Source organism: Mastigoproctus giganteus, chromosome 3 (assembly GCF_048544385.1).
Source record: "Mastigoproctus giganteus isolate SK-2022 chromosome 3, ASM4854438v1, whole genome shotgun sequence".
NCBI lineage: Eukaryota > Metazoa > Arthropoda > Arachnida > Uropygi > Thelyphonidae > Mastigoproctus > Mastigoproctus giganteus.
Genome location: NC_143577.1, coordinates 92,437,996 through 92,455,482, shown reverse-complemented (window position 1 = coordinate 92,455,482; position 17,487 = coordinate 92,437,996). Strand labels below are relative to the sequence as shown.

The 17,487-nt window shown below is 38.5% G+C and overlaps 1 protein-coding gene across 2 annotated transcripts in view; it reads right to left on the bottom strand.

Moving 5' to 3' along the window:
* LOC150088153 (protein NDNF-like) overlaps positions 1–17,487 on the bottom strand; it is an 80,632-nt gene that overhangs the window by 30,101 nt on the left and 33,044 nt on the right. For both annotated transcript variants that reach the window (XM_090369353.1, XM_090369354.1), the window contains exon 3: positions 1,927–2,051. In XM_090369353.1, the coding sequence (XP_090225479.1) occupies positions 1,927–2,051 (125 nt within the window). The remainder of the gene's footprint in view (positions 1–1,926; positions 2,052–17,487) is intronic.

Genomic DNA, 17,487 nt, shown 5'->3' with positions numbered 1-17,487 from the left:
ATAAAATGATTGCTGCTAATGATGCTAAAAGATACGTTTTAAGCGTAGTTTCGGTTCTCATATTACGATAGTAACGTAACCGGTTTCTTTAACTTCACGAATTGGTAATTAAATGTTTGTAATTCCTGTTGAAAAAATGAATTTTTTGATTTTAATTCCGATGGACTTAAAACCACTACTGTTGCAAATGAAAATAAAAGGGTATTTTAATATTGAAATACCCTTTTATTGAAGCTTTCCCACTCGACTGGAGATTGTTCCGTGCTGGAATTATTATATCAACAACAAAATGAAAAATCTCAGGTTGCGTGAGTAATTGTCCATACGCTGATGCATTCATCAGCCCATGTTTTTTGATTTCTTTGAAGCTTTTCTTTTTTAAACAGGGAAATCTTACTGCCCATTTCGTTCCACTAAGAGGAACCCTTTCAGTGCCGAGGCTTTTAACTGGGTTAATCCGTGATGTCTGTCTCCAGTTCGACATTTGATCTAATAAAACAGCATTCGTACGCAGTCGGACAATAACCTGGCAAGAGTGTAAGATTTCCGTCTTCATTTCATTGATCCCTCGCGTCTCTCTATGTCTACGACCGCTGTTCTTCCATACTGTCTGTAAAATGTCCGGGTTTGATTCCGTTAAAATTGGAGAAATTTTTATTTAATTTTTTTAATCGCTCGTCAATAGACAGCTCAGGTTTTGAGGCATCAATATCGTGTATTCTCTGATTTATTTGCCAGTTTTGCGGGCTGAAACTAATTTTAAATTTTATTAAAATAGAGAAGATAAGCTCCATTAACTTAAAATATTTTAAGTTTTCAGTGTCCATGTCTTCGCGATTGCTCATCTTCTTCAAGGTTCTGGGCGATGCTTTCTTTGTTAATACACCAATGGTATTGCGGTGCTACTTGAAATAAACTTTAGTATGTTTAACTGGACGTTCCTCGCCAACGGAATTTATAAATCCTCTGAGGGAAGAAGCATGCAAGCAGTATTTGTTTGTTAATGTACGTGGTTAACGTTAATCGTGCCAGAAGTGAGAAATATTTTCGTGCCTCTTCTGTACTCAACACTCAGTTTCAGTGGTGTCAAACTTGTTAAAATCATCGGTATTTATATGTCAGAGTCTTCTTCCAGCATTCATGTTTTTTATCCTAGAAAAACAACATATTTACTCAAATTTATTGCACAATATAGTCCACATCGTATTATTGTAGAAAAGTTTGTACCATCACCTGAAAATAACAGCTTTGATCCACCTGGAAAATGTGATATTTTCATGTCACTTTTATACCTATTATCAAGTAAAAAAATCTAAATGTATAAAGCATTTTAATTAAAAGTGTTTACTCCCATATTTTATAGATAAGAAAAGATGATGCTATTGATTATACAGTATCTTTTATGATGTGTTTGGATATCCTTCGATGAGATAGTAGTAACGATCGAAACAACTGTCAGGGTGGTGATATAGCGCTACACGTAAATGGCAATTACTTCTCACGAAGGAAATGCCACTTATTTGTAATGTAATGCCATCATCACAACCCGAAAGATATCCAAACCCTTTTTAATTAAAATGCTTCGTAAATATCTTCCTAAGATCTACATGGAACTGCAATATTTCAATTGTCAGCCTAGGAAATACAGTGAGACGAATTACTTGAAGAACATGTTTATCTTTTACTTAGTGTAGTTGCAGAACAGCCGTAAGGGGATTCTATAAGTAGGTCAGAGAGGTCTGGGAATTTTAAACAGACTTAAGAAATAATAACCATGTTTAATGAACTATATTCTGTCAGTTTTAGGTTTTACTATTTTTCTTGGCAATCCCCCATTAAATTTGGACTTTTCTCCTTGTTAGACCCGCTGTCAACATGCCAAGATAAAGAGGGTGATAGGCGCAAAGAAGTCATGTAAATACTTGCCTTTCTCTGCCATGGAAGAGATGCCCGAGAAGGTTTGGAAAGACAATCTCCATTCTATTGCAGCCGAGCATGGAGTGACAGTCAGAGACAGCGACTGTCGATTCCCCTCCAGCAAAAAGAAAACTCTGTTGAGATAAGAAACAGAAATGTTGGTTCAGACAGTACTAAGAAGGACACCTAAGATGTTAGATTAATTACATAAAACAAGTGTCTGACGTTACAAGTCTGTGGCTAGAGTCAGTGAACTCCGGGATATGCAATTCGAGTAGCACAGGGTCGCTAATACGGAAGGTTAATTCAAATGAGAGCGGTTATTGAAACTTATGTTTAAGGTATACTTAAAGAGTGCAGTATTTCTGAATAATAGGGTGAATAGGGGTGCTTTGCCCTTTTCAAGATACTTAATACTATTAAGGAAACAGTTTTTTCATTAATCGAATATAGTAAAATCAATAACATCCGTTTTATTTTAAAAACAATAATTAAGAAAAATTCAGAGAAAATTTTGTGCTAAAATGTTTTTATTTCTAATATTTTCTCTTCCGCGTGAGTTGTGTACACTTCCGTAAAGTTTATATGGTTCATGAAGCAATTTTGCATATTTGGTACATTTAATCCACATCTTTCTTCTTAGCAGTACAAGTCAGCATTACTGTCGGATTCTTTTTTTTGCATTTCCATTCTCATTTAAAGTTTTACTGCTTTATTTTCTTCCCTTCACTGAGTTCTTTTGTTATTTCTCTCCTGTTTTGATTGGGTAGCAATTCTTATTATTTTTTTAAACGTTTTCTGTTGATGTCAAAATGCAAGCTAAACGTTTCCTTCTGCGGATGGAAGAAATGGTGAGAATCTTTAGGATGGGTGAAGTATCATGCAAAATTTTAGAAAGGAAACAAATTGTATTCTTCATTGGATAATCTGAAAACGATAAAACTTAGCTGAGATTGATGCTTTAGGAGATTTCTGAGCACCAACAGTAGTGGATGTTGACGAGAATGTGATGGCAACTGTGGTAAAGTGGTAGCACTTGATGGTGCATTTGTGGAGTACCCACAGAACGATTCTACAACAAACGAAATGTCAGGAATGGCATTAGGATGCAATGGATAGATTTCTATCGCCTTAAATTCGACTCTGGATACGTATCGATGTAACCTCTTTCAAGATATTTCCTCAAAAGATGTCCGTTTGGAGTCTTCTAATTTTCCTGCCTTTATGATTTCTCAGCCATGTATTTGCTTCTTGATTAAAATAAAATCTTCGATCCAACGGCTGATGTGTACATGTGGTATGGATTATGGAACACCAGATTATTGCATAATTTTTATTTGCAGTTTCAACGCATTTCAAATGCATTGAAGTACACTATGGCCATCAAAAATCATACTGTTTTATCAGCTGCTTCATGTTTAAAGGTAGTAGCGTAAATTTTATTACATGAGCCGTTTCATGTGCGCCATTCTTCCTAAAACTGTGGAAGAGATTTTCCATATCACCACATCATCAGAAATATCTTTTATAAATTTAAACTTTCGTTATTCACTTATTATTATAAAAATATAATAATAACTTAAAGCCAAATAATTTAGGGAAAAACATGATAGCAATCGAACTATTAAATTAAAAATGAAAAAAAAAAAAAAAAAAACTATCAACAGTAAAACTAGAATAATAACAGAGACAGTGAAACAGAAACCAATGCCATTACTGGCTAAACTCAGAAATGTAATTTCTGCGGCGTCTCTCCTGCCATTACTCCTCTCCTATAGTCGCAAAAAACAGAGTGATTATGAAGTTTCCGATGATTTTAAACTGGAATTATTACGATCGGAAGCCTCCAAAACGTGTTAATTGCAAATCTTGATTAAGAAGCTTGTCTTTTTGCGTTATTTCTAGACCTGTGACCGTCCCATGTCTCTCTGATGTTTTATAAATTTCTGGAAGACGTTATAGTTACGGATTTGTCATAATCGTGTGTGCTGCAATCGTTTCGTCGAACTCGCTAGCAAACTTTTTCATCTTGCAGATAAAACCTCATGTTTGTGGAAGCTGTATTGTTTATTTCCATCGCTGATCGGTCCACTCAAAGTTTCAAGTTATGAAATTGTCATTTTCAGCATCTTATATCCCGTGAAATGCATTGGAAAAATTCGAGCTTTGCTTTGCCATCATCCTCCTTATTGCACGTATCAAATTCTGAAATCACATCTACCTGCCAGAACGGTTATCATAATGCACAAGATTAGAGCTTGGTGGACACCTAACCTTAATTTCTCCTTTGCTCAAAAACAGCTGCTGCACAAGACATGGATGGCCACTGCAGAACTACAGGATTGCATTGTCTGCTCAAAGGAAGGGCACTCTTTAATAGAGTCAAGTGAGCTGAAGCTTATGCATATCTTCACAGATCTCTCTTTCGAGAGAGAAAGAGAGAGACTAAAGTTATGAAGCATACTCAGCCACGTTGTGTAAAAGCCCATAAAAGTTCCTCGCGTCATTGACTGGATTGAATCCAGACTTTTTCTACGCGGTGTGGGAAGACGGTAATTATATTCACTGTGCTAATCGCGATGGCTTCAATAGACGTAAAACTCCATATGCTGCCAATAAATAGATTTCTCCAAAAACCGTTACCTTATTAGCCGCTAGTTAGACATATAAAAAGGTTCCCAAATTCCACCAGTACTCCTCAACTTCCTTAAGTGTGAGACTCAACATGATTGATGATCACATCGAATGCAATGTCGCCGACTACCATTGGTTTTGGTGGCATCCCCCAGTTTGCTCCCCAAGTGTACAAGCACTTTCATATTAGATATTTTACTTAGAATCTTTACTATTAGAGTGTTTCCAGAGTCTGCTTCAGCAATATAAGAGGTCTATAACTTGATGCCCTTCCAAAAATCAGCAAGCCCATTGAATCATCCCAATAAGGGACCATTATTAACGTCCCGAATCTTCTTCTAAAACTAAGTGGCAAATTGCTGCTACTTTTATCGTCACCTTGAAGACAAAGCCGAGAAGGCAATTATCTTCTCGGCTTTGTAGAAAACATTCTAAAACGAAGAAATCGCATATCTGCAATCATAAAAGCGTGTCCTGAATCCAGCTGCCTTCCTATACTGAGAAGTCGTTTGGGGTTCCATTACTCTCCGGCATTTCAGCCAGATGGCGACGGAATTCCTCCCTGGTCACTTCTCTGTATTGGTGGGATGTCGCGGAGGAAATAAACAGAACGATACATTCAAAATGGCGACCGAATTCCGTTAAGTGGACGATCATGTACATGTCTTGTGCCAAATTGTAGCCATGATAATGATAGTGCAGTCTCCCTTGACATCAAAATTAGTTTTTGATTTAGGAAGTATAGGAACCGTTATTGAATTCTCTAAAAAATATTATGGCATCCAAGGAGGTGCACTTGCTTTCCTTCACTCTCGCTTTGCCTGAGGTAGATTGGGTTTAGACATCTGATATGTTACTGTATGCAGATTGAGGTTAAAACCTCTGATCTACCATGTTTCTGCAGGTGTTGCCCAAAGGGGAGTCCTCTTTGTGCAACACCAGCACTGGATTATCCAAGATTGGAAAACAGTTGCTTGGTCTGACGAGTCTAAGTTCCTGGTGCATCATGTTGATGGAAGGCTCAGAAAACAATATGAATCCATTGACCCGTCATATCTGACGACTACTGTGCAAGGTGATGGGGGCAGTGTTATGGTGTGGGGAAGGTTTTCTTGGCACACATTGGGTCCATTGATACCCATAGATTCACGTCTGAATGCCACATTGTACCTAAACATTGTTGCTAACTAAGTGCATCCGTTCATGTTGACAGTTTATCCTCAGTCAGATGGTTACTACCAGCAGAATAATGCGCTGGTGCACAAAGCCCGAATCACTATGGAATGGTTCCAGGAACATGATAATGACTTTTCTTTGCTGCAGTGGCTCTCTCAGTCCGCGGATCTCAATCCTATTGAACATTTTTGGGATGAGCTCTAAAGGGCTGTTCGCTGCAGGTCTACACCTCCGTCGAATCTCAAGGAACTGCGTGACACACTCATGTTTGCATGGTACTCCATTCCTGCACAACGTTTTCAGAATCTTGTTCAATCCATGCCTAGACGAATTCAGGCTGTTTTGAAGGCTCAACACGCTACTAGGTAGGTGTACCTAATAAAGTGGCAGCACAGTATATATAATCTCACACAAGGTGGGTTGAAAGAGATCTGTATTCACTCAGAAGTAGTGACAGAAATACGAGGTGTGTCTAAAAAGTAATGAGGCTGAACGCATGGCTCGAAAACTGGCAACACTGTAGCCACGCCTCCGACACCAACCGAGACGTACATTCTTATTTGATGTTCAGTGAAAGTTTCAACTCGATAGCGTTAACACGTCTGAGTTGAAAGCGAGTTGTGTAAGTGTGTGTAGTAGTGACGCGTTATGAAAATGGAAAAACGAAATCTCGAGCAGCGTTGCGCGATCAAATTTTGCATCAAACTTAACGAAAACGCAACAGAAACTTACGAAAAATTAAAACGGGCTTATGGAGAGCACGCTCTATCGAGGGCACAGGTTTTTAGATGGCATAAAGAATTTTTGGATGGCCGTGAGAGTGTGGAAGACGAACCTCGTTCTGGAAGACCTTGCACGTCAAAAACGGACGAAAATGTGACCAAAGTAAGGGCTCTCGTGAGGTCTGATTGACGTTTGACAGTCATAATAATCGGTAGCGAGTTGAATTTGAATCACCAAACCGTTTACGACATTTTGACAGAGGAATTGGGCATGCGGAAAATTTGTGCGAAGCTGGTCCCAAAAAACATCACCAACGAACAAAAGGAAAACCGAAGGAATGTGTGCCTGGATCTGCTTGAACGCATCGAATATGACGAAAATTCTTTCAAACATGTCATAACAGGGGACGAAACGTGGATTTTCGAGTACGATCCCTAAACCAAACGACAAAGTTCGGAGTGGCACAAAAGCAACTCACCGCGCCCGAAAAAAGCAAGAATGAGCAAATCGAAAAATCAAATCCATGCTAATTTGTTTTTTAGACAATCAAGGTGTTGTTCATAAGGAATTCGTGCCTCAAGGACAAACAGTTAATCAACACAGTACTAACGTGAGGTCCTTGAACTATTCAGAAAAAGAGTTAATCGTGTCCAGCTGGAAATTGCGGACCCTTGGATGCTGCATCACGACAACGCTCCCTGTCACACTGCCATTTCCGTGACCGAATTTTTTGACCCAAAAGGGTATTCCAGTGGTTCCGCAGCCCACATACTCGCCTGATCTGAGTCTTTGTGACTTCTTTCTATTCCCCAAGCTCAAATTCCACTTCAAAGGGAATTTTGGAACTGTGGACAACATCCAAAAGGTCGTGACAGACCAGCTGAAGGCACTTTCAGTTGAAAACTTCCAGCACTGCTACCGGGAGTGAGAGCAACATCTCCGGCGGTGTATGGCTTCCCAAGGGGACTATTTTGAAGGGGATAATGTTGATTTGTAGTTCAGTTGTCAATAAAAATTTTATAGCACCAGTCTCATTACTTTTTAGACCCACTTCGTATGAAATTTCATTTTGTTTGATACCTTTAAATCTCTATAGCAACCACAGAAATTTTGGATTCGATCTGACAGTTCATTTTTTTTCTTTGACACGCTGAATGAAGCAAAGTGTCACAATGGTAAAGTGGAATACAGATTAGTGATTTTCGTTTCTTCTATCTACGAAGGAAAACACCAAAACAATCCGCGAAGAAATGGTCGCTGTTTATGTAGAAGACTGCACATTAGTATAAACAGTTCAGATGTGGAAGAACCTCAGTGCATGATGAAGAAATCCCAGAACACCCAGCAATTGCTGTAACTGAAGGTTGTTGCAAAAATTGAGCCATTAATCCTGGAAGATCGTCGTAACGTTAAAGAACTAGCTGCAGAAGTCCAAATTAGTGTAGCGGCTGTGGAGAACTTCGTCTATCAACAATTGCATACGAGTAAAGTGTCTGCTAGATGGGTTCCCAGACTTCTGACCCCTTACCAGAAGAAGGAAAAGGCACAATGTGCACATGAAATGTTGCAGATGTGCCAGGAAAAGCAAAAAGGAGTTTTTTTTTTTCACAGCTAGTCACCAAAGCTAGTCAACCCCTACCCCAAAAAGGCAAAGGTGCAAGGAAGTGCTGGCAAAGTGATGCGGTCTGTTTTTTGGGATCAGTATGGTGTAATACTAACAGATTACCTTCAAAAGGGCCGAACTGTGACTGAGCATTATTATTCCGCCTTCCTCATAAAGCTACCCGCTGCTATAAAAGAAAAAAAGACGGGATAAGCCGGCAAAAAGACGGCAAAAGGAGTGCGGCTGCTCCACGATAATGTCCCACGATAATTACTCGCATGCTGCAGTGATGTGTGCCCACGAATGTGGATTTGAAGGATTGCCGCATTCTGCTTATCTCTAGGGCTTTGCACCCTCGGATTTCTTCTGTTTCCGGCCCTGACTGCTGATGATGAGGTGATTTCTGCTGCCGAGTCGTGGTTTGGACTTCTACAGAAATGTGTCATTTTGTCTGATGACTATGTTGAAAAATTATAATACATCGTGTTTGTCTCAACCGTCTATCACAACTACTTCTGGGTAAATACAATCTTTTTGGAACCCCTTGGTATAAACAAACTTTTTTTTATTACATATTGTTATGAGCTTTAAGAAAATTCAATTCGGGACGGACAGTAAAATTAATTGTCTCTGTAAAAATGCTAATCGGCAAAGTCAATCCAGAGACATCTAAGAACTTTGCCATTGGATTTCATCCGCCCTTTCCGAATCCTAATTGCCTAATAATTATTTTTTATCGGTTTTGTTTATATTCAGTGCTTTTAATTTCAGCAAATCTCCCGTATTCTCAACTCTTACAGCGTAACTCATTTTTTTTTTCATTTAAATGTTAAACACCAGGAATTTTGGATATTGATGGGTGAGTTGCATTTGTTCCTTCTCAATGCAAATAAAAGATTATTATTATTCCTGTTTAAAATTATAGATAGCTTTATAATCGTGATGTATGATTACTATCCACTGGAAGTCTATAATTTACAAAGTAAATGAGCATCGAACTACACTTTCCAAGTTTGCCTGCTTTCTCTGCGGGACGTCCTCCCTTCACAGCAACTTTTCTGCGGTATGTAGAACTTATTGTTTCAGGAGATCAAATCTGCATTGAAGTGTTAGCACAGATATAGCTGGTGCAAAGATTGCGTCCTTAAGCCACAGAGAAGAGTAAACGCTTGAATGAACTTAATAAAGGTTTAAATTTTGAAGTCCAATCTAGCAATACTCTGAGATCTATTATTTCCTTTATTTCTGTTATCGGTCGAATTACACAGCATTCCCCCCCCCCTATATTTAGTAGGGACTCTAATATTAGATGTTTTTTTAAAAAAAATATCCTTACATAAGAATAAAATTAAAGTCTGGATACTACAGTGAAATTATTAGTAAATGCGAATCACATTTCGTCGTCCTTAAAATCTTGACAAACAGCATTTTAATCGATCAAAGCAGTTTTCTAATTATCATTGTACCTTCTTCTCTTCTTTCTCTTATTCTTATGAGTGGTGTAATCTTTTCGGATGTGTTCAACTGGACTAATGATCTATTTTTAAGGCCGGAACAGGTCAACTATAACGAACCTTCTTACAGTGTAAACCGCGATACCGAACTCTTTCCAAGCCTGAAATGAAGTTGCAATAATATATGCTGATATAAAGGCCGCCTTCCATAGTCTCAATGTACATTCCCTAGTATCTGCTGCAACACGCCTTTCAAATAAAAGGAAACTTGCTGAAATACCTGCAATCCCTACTAACTTTGCAGTCCATTTATTTGCACACAGACAGTCAGATCCTCCAACGACCAGTCCATGCAGGAGTTCCACAAGGTGGCGTCTTATCCAGAATCCTCTTTACCGCAATGATGATTCCGTTTTGCGAGGGCAGGCATGATGTATACACGTATGAAGATGATAAAGATTTTAACGACCATCCAACCGTCCTTGTCTAACAGTGCAGTATGTGACCAGATCAATCATAAGCTTAAGCATCTATTAATATACTTAGATAAATTTGGCCAGCCCTAAATCCACAGAAGACTGTAATGATGATGCACTCTCTCAAAAAATCACGTACACTCATACATTCAGAACTAAATCAGACTCCCAACCCTATTGTCACAACTCGTAGGGATCTGGGAATAATATTTGACACCAAACTTACGTTCACAGCTCATGTCGACATGCTTGTAAAGAGATTAAGCTATGTTGGATAACCAAACAACACCTCTTGCACGTGAATCAAACTGTGAAAACCGCAAGATACATAAGAACAACAGTGCATTCGGCCATGTTGTATGGTGCTGAATTGTGGGCATCAGCCACCCCCCTACCGACATTAAGAGAATATATGCAACTGAATTCTGGCTGCTGAAGCGAAGCCAACAATAAATATTCATCTTCCCATCAGTTAAGGATCACGCAGCTTCTGAACACCTGAAAATACAGTGTTTACCAGACATCATTGCCTGGAAACGACTGATAACTACAAGAAAGGTGATGACTGGCGTGATATCATCACCCTGCTTCTGGCAGCTTTGTGAGTGATCCATCCCGCCATCCGCCTTAAGAGGCACGAAATCCCTGAGGACGAAAGCTAACAGGCTGAAGATGGCCGATAGGATCATACCAGCCAAGGCGTTGGAATCAACCCACTGCTTGTCTCAAATTGGAATTGACCTTGAAAGGCTAATAAGAAGATCCGAAGTACTAGAAACAAATCGCGATGTGGTTCGCTGAAGCTCCTGTCGCCTAACGGTTCTGTGCGTTCACGAATAGCTGTGTGTACTCAATGGTGTGCTTATGTGAACAAGTGTACCACGTCTATGGTGTATTCAGAGGTGGTGTTGTTATATTGAGCAATTTCTAAGGTAACTGGCAGCACTCTAGACACAAATTTGTCTCTGGTCATTGACAAGGGAATTTGTCTCTCACCAATGTAACACTTGTTTATCTTGATAGGACAAATATAGATTTATTTATATTTTATAGAAACTGTTTATGCATTCTGCGCGTTTGTTTGCATAAATCCAGAAGTTTAATCAATTCCAAAATTGCTGTCACGTAATAAAGGCTTAAATGTGACACTGCTCTGTGTTCTCATACGCTTAAATTTCTTAAAACTTTTTTATTTCGATAATGAAGCATGTTTTATACTAATTTCGACAAAAAAATATAAGATTTATTTTCATAGAATTTTTTTAATAACCCAAAGAATTATACGTTGTGGAAAGGCATACGTGGTTGAATAGATATTAAGAAAATGGAGAAATTTAAGGACACATTTGCTAGGTTATTTTCTGTATCCTGTGATATTATAAGGTCCTTACACTTAGAACACCAAAAACTAAACATTCGTAAGCAAATAACATTTCTGGGATAATGTAAAAGGTGGGGGGGGGCATAAATTTGAACCGATAAGAGCGAAGATCAGCGTAAAGCGTAGAATTTATTTCCGTTTTAAATTATTGTAAAGATAGGATATCATAGGCGAATCTATACCATTGTCAGTCACGTGTTTCTCATTTATACTGATACAGTACTAATTCATTAGAATACTTAATGGCAGATTGACTTGAGAGGTGAAACACTAAATACTCGTAAGTCAAGGAGATTACCGTCCACCGCTTCTGTCAGGAGATTGACATTTTGCACAGCTTAATTATGAAGATCGAAAGCGTCGTCAGATTTATAGGTCGTTTCTTAAGCAAATCATGAGAAAAACCAAATATTTCGTGGAAAAAAGAGATATATAGATACTTAAGTTAACTGAGGGCAGCACCAATGACAGAATCAATGTTTAGAACTTAATGTAAAGAACGGTAAAGTTCAAAAATTGGATGAAGCAAATCAAAGAAGAATTGGATGAAGCAAGTCAACAAAAATTTCTCCACCGGTGAAACTGATGCCTAAAGTAGTTTTCCTTCGAAGGTCTCCATGCGCGTGAAATGAGATCACTCATAAAATCCGTGGTGACAGGCAATTTACCGTAAAGCGATAAAGCAAGAAATGGCGTTACGAGGAGTAAATTTTGTTCCGAAATACTAGGATAATTCATCTGCACAGAGGCAACTTGGCAAGCCTTCACTCACTTCCGTCACTAAATATAGACCAGTAAATTGTCTCACTGGAAAGTAGTGTGCGTGCGTTCTCTTTGTACGCAAAGAGTTAAAGCCTATCACCCAGATACCTTGAATCATTACCTTTCGTGGGCGGACAATAGTCGAATCCACAGCCGTATTTATGATTTACTGCAACCTTTTAATTCAAAGCCAGTTGTGTGTATCTTTGTAACTGTGGTTGGTTCGCGGTAACTGCGGTGGCGTCACGCCAACTATTTTGGCTTCGTTTCTGTCGTCATTGAGCTATCAGGCAACAGTGGCTGGATGACAATGACGAATATTCGTAGCAGAAATGTCACCCGCTGTTACACGATAGGGAAGCGATCTCAGTGACATTCCACCATGTTTGGTTTAGAAGTACCAGCTTCTGTTATGCTTCATGCTGCTGTTTGTCAGTGTTTCATAAATCATGGCCAACAAATTGTGATATTTGTCTTTGACTCGTTATTTAGGAATCCCGCATCATTCTCCTGACATAAGCGAGACACTGAAGGAAAGGGGGAAGGAGTTATGTACACTCGGCAGACAATTTAGCAGGAACATCGTCCTAGTATTTTGCGAATCGCCATTCATTTCCAGAATGACAGTGATTCAAAGGCATCGACTGCGGGACGACATTAATATGATCAGCGATGGCACTTTTTGACGACCGGAGAACATCCTTGTTTTATGGGATTGAGATATACCGAATGTGCGAGTTGGGAAAATAAGATGTCGCTCTTATGCTCATGGAGCTAAATACATACGATGCTGCCAAATGGCATGGTTCATTATAATCTCAGTTAATGGTTAGAAGGCCATTACAGCCGTCAATTGTCCAGCACTGCTTTGGACACCGGCCCTACTACCTACATACCGTTATACACAAAAGATCAACAACTACCAATCTTCTGGACACCTTCAGAATACAACAGGTCCTCAACAGCAGATGCCAGATTGATACCTACCAGCTCTTTCTGTTATACTGAAACACTACTTCAGATTTTCAGATACCACACTACAAAATTTGAAGTCAATCTTACTTCCAAGACATCTGTTTGTTTCCCACAACAACTTTTAGGTAACTATCTATGTCACAAGAGGCATTCATGTGTCATTCAGCTGTCCTTTTCGCAGCTGTTTTAGAGCCTTTCTTAGCATATAATTCAAATTTTGTTACCTCTGACGACGACGAATAATCCTCATCAGAACCATGCTTCTAGGCAGATACCGAGACTGAAAAAGTATCTTGAAACAATTGGGCTGCATCTGAATCCTTCAAAATCAGTTCAATTACCGATTATATATATATATATATATATATAAAGGAGTTAGAACGGTATTCAAATCTTTGTAAGCGGTGAACGAGTGCAAAGGGTGGCGTCCCACACAGACATAAACCTCGCCTGGGATAAAGCTTTCCAACTTCACTTTGACGGGAAAAGAAAGAAGACGTACGACAGGAACTCGTGGGTATGAATAATCTAGCGCTGATTTGTCAGAACATTCTGAAGTGCATTACCCCTGTACCGTTCTACGCTTATGAAATTTGATCCTCTGCTCTCGCCTCCTATCTAAACAAATACCTCAGATAGGATTGCTAAGATGGATAAAGAGGGTGTTGGTCAACCCTTTTGCTATTTCCATCTCCATCCTCCAAGCAAATCTGGCCACCACTCTTTGGAGATACATATGACTGCTAGAAATACCCTCAAGTTACCACGGCCTATAACGGGGTGAATTGATGCCCCAATTATATCATCATTAATCTCCGGGGGCAAAAGCAGGCGAGAAGAGATCATCCTGACTCTTTTCTTCCTCTGCGGCTAACTCTGACAAATCTTAATTCTCTGAGAGATATGTTTCCTGTTAATAGTCTTGACATCTTCAATAAATTTGGCATCTATCCAGATAAGTATTGTGAAGATAAGCTCTAGAGAAAGAAAACCCTAGAGAACTGTTATCAGCTGATGAATCTCTGATGGACACTTGCACCTGACCAATGTATAATTTTTAAACTTTGTATATTATTTCAATTTTTTATATATAAATAAAATTCTGGGTAAATATCCCGTTACACATGTACCCTACTTGTAATCCATTGTACATGTGGTACTTCGTATCTCAGTCTGTAAATAGGTCACCCTCCTGGCACATAGCCGTCTTGGGGTGGTCCGTGTTTTTGTGGATAAATAAACTAATAAAAATAATTACTTGAGGAAAATGAACATTTGATATCACTTTAATGAGGTGCACCATAATCGGCGATAATATTTAATGTTAGTATGAAAATGGCGCAATCATGCAAGAGAGCGAATTTATTCTGCATCTGTCGAAAAAGAAAAAAAAAAAAAAAAACTTAGCAAATTATTTCTATCGTTCAAAAATTGCCTGCCCAGTTCTTTGAATTTTGCTAAATTCTCCGCCTGCCCCCTTGAAGGCAACTTATTTTAATGTTCCACAACGGTCTGTTCGAAGTTAAACTTCATAAGGTCTAATGCTGTTCATCCCCATGATTTTATAGTTGAGCCACGGTCCTTTTCTCGAGCACCAATGAGAATGTTCCAACCTCATTTTACTGTTTCCCCTCGGCCATATACATCTCAATGAACCCTCTCTTCCTTTTCAGGTGTATAGTTTAGTTTAATGAGCTGTGCAGTCCATATCTTCTAAGCCGTTGCTCATAGGGATAATGCTTTAGAGCTCTTTACCAATCTTTATAGCTCTTCACCCTTCTGTGCACCTTCTATACAAGTTGTACATCTTTCTTTATATGCAGCCTCCAAACTTGTTAGAGTATGCTAATTGTGTTGGCGAGGGATAATTATCTAATTTCTCTACTTCAAAAATTCCGATAAATCATAACTAGAACACTCTGTGTCCTTTTCCCTCCTTGCTTATGCAACGTGTCGAACTTCATATCTTTTTCTGTCGTAATCTCCAAGCGTTTCTCAATCGGTACATCCTTTAATTCCTCTCAGCTAATCTACAAACTACTCCTGGATATTCTCCGCGTATGGTACTTTCCATATGTTAGGAAAACTTTAGGAAGGTTTAAACATCTGGGCATTGATTTTCAAAATTTGGAGACCAATACGAGATCTGAGTTTTGCCTAACAGCACTTTTCCGCACGATTACGCTGTTCCTATCCTCCTGCACTGTCTCTAAGTGAGCTATGTCATTTTATTCATACCCTGGCCTTGTCATCTGCATACTACATCTGGGCCTATTGGACCGAAGGACATATGCTTTCTTCCTGGGTTATGTAGCGGGGACTTACTGTTTTTAACTGAAATGAACTGCGTACATCCGAAGCCTTCTGTATTAGAATAGCTGTCGTTGTCCATAACTGTACTGAGGTGTTATTTGGGCCATCGTCTGCATCCTTATATAATACCGAACATCCTTGACGTTGAACACTCGTCCCCAACCAATTTTTTTGCGTTGACTGTTCGTGTGCTCGATTATGGTCATTTTAGAATTTAGCCATCTAAGAGTCAGTAATTATGTTTATACAACGTACTGACGCCTTGCGTATTCTATGGTTCTTTGTTTTGCCGGGATGACAAATTCAAGTATTTAAGAAGAAAATGTCATGCGATCCCCTCCCGAGACAAAGTAACTCTGCAAGACAAAAAGACTAACATTTCTCCTGTATTGAGACTGAAACTCAGGCCATTTACAAGTAGTGTGAAAGAATCATCGAAGAACAGCAATCGTAACTGTTGTGCTTGCCATGAGGGCCATCCTGACTGAAAAGAATTTGATTTCACTCCAAATAAGACGCAATTTCTGCAAGCTTCTTTGCCAAGATCTCTCATTTTCTTACAACGCGAGTCGCTCCGTCGTAGAAAGTTGATTTCCGAGGACTGAACAAACTACAAACTGACGACTACAGTTATTATATTCTATATATATGTGAAACATGAAAAGATGTTTATTTTAACTTTTTTTATATTATTTATTTATTTATTGCGTAAAATTCTACAATTTGTTTCTGTTTTATTGCTACCGCAGGTTTGCTGTTAGATTTAGAGGGAACCAGTCCCATACAGCCATATTTTCTTGCCCTTTATTAAATGGTATAGACTACTTGGAATCCTTCCACCTATTCAGAATCAGAATAAAAAAAAGTTAACGATCTGAGCTTTACGTCAATGAAGATCCCTTTTTTTGATTTTTAACGAAGTCTTGCTATGTTCGAAAATATTTCTTCTGAATGAATCTGAGGTTGGGATTTTCTTCGAAGAATTGTTTGAACTTAAATGAAGATCCCTGCTAGAGTTGATCTGGAAATGCTACAAAACTGTGTCATCTTTATGGTGATTCTAATACAGTATACATCGATAATGATTTCATTTCAATAATTGATGTAAAAGCATTGCGTGAAAGACAAAATGAATGCGGTGGCACTGCTGTCTTTCAAACTTGAATTAGCTATGTGTAAGTGACTACAGGTATATACATGATGTACTGTTTATTAACGTTTGCTTGACCCCTAATGTTAATCATATATAACAGAGGTAATTTTTCTACATGTCTTTAATGTATTCATAATTAATATTCTTTAGTAATTTCCTTCTAATGTCATAATAAAATTTGACCTTCAGAATCGCTTTGGGATCTCTCTTTTTCAACTGCGCACATTAAAATTTTATTTCATCCGTCGTGACCTCGTGGGCAACACAGTTGGTAGAATCGTTTTCCTCCTCACACCCGGTGAAAAATACCTGAGTTTGAGTCCCGTCAGTGACGTGAGGAATGATTTTATGGGTAGCGTTCACAACATGGTTGAGTTAGTCGGTCTTAGGCGAGGGGAACATGGTTTTTTTTCCCGGAAACGTTGGTTTTTCATCCAGCAAACTGAAAATTGACCTCAGGACCCACATAATTTACAGACAGTATACATGGAACAATATGGCCTTAGTCACCGATGCTCCTAAAGTCCTACTGATACTCATCTTACGTAATTGCAAAGTCTGGCCTCAGCAAGAAATACGAGTGTTTATTTTTATTATAAAACAGGTAATTCAACACTGTGTTTATACATTGCAAATTTCCTTTTCACTTTTAAGTATCACCTGTTAACTGTGTTTTTCATAACCTAGATAAAATTACGAATTTAATAAATGGAGCATAAGGTTACAAGGAGTGACATTATATTTCGAAATATACGGTGAAAACTTTTATTTCTTCAATTGACAAGACCCAATTGGAGTGCGAAAAAGGAAATTCGCAAATAAAAATGGATAAAAATTATGAAACAAATTATGTAATTAAAAATTAACAACTTTTAAAACATAATACATAAACACAAAACCCAGTATGAGAAAAAAAGTAA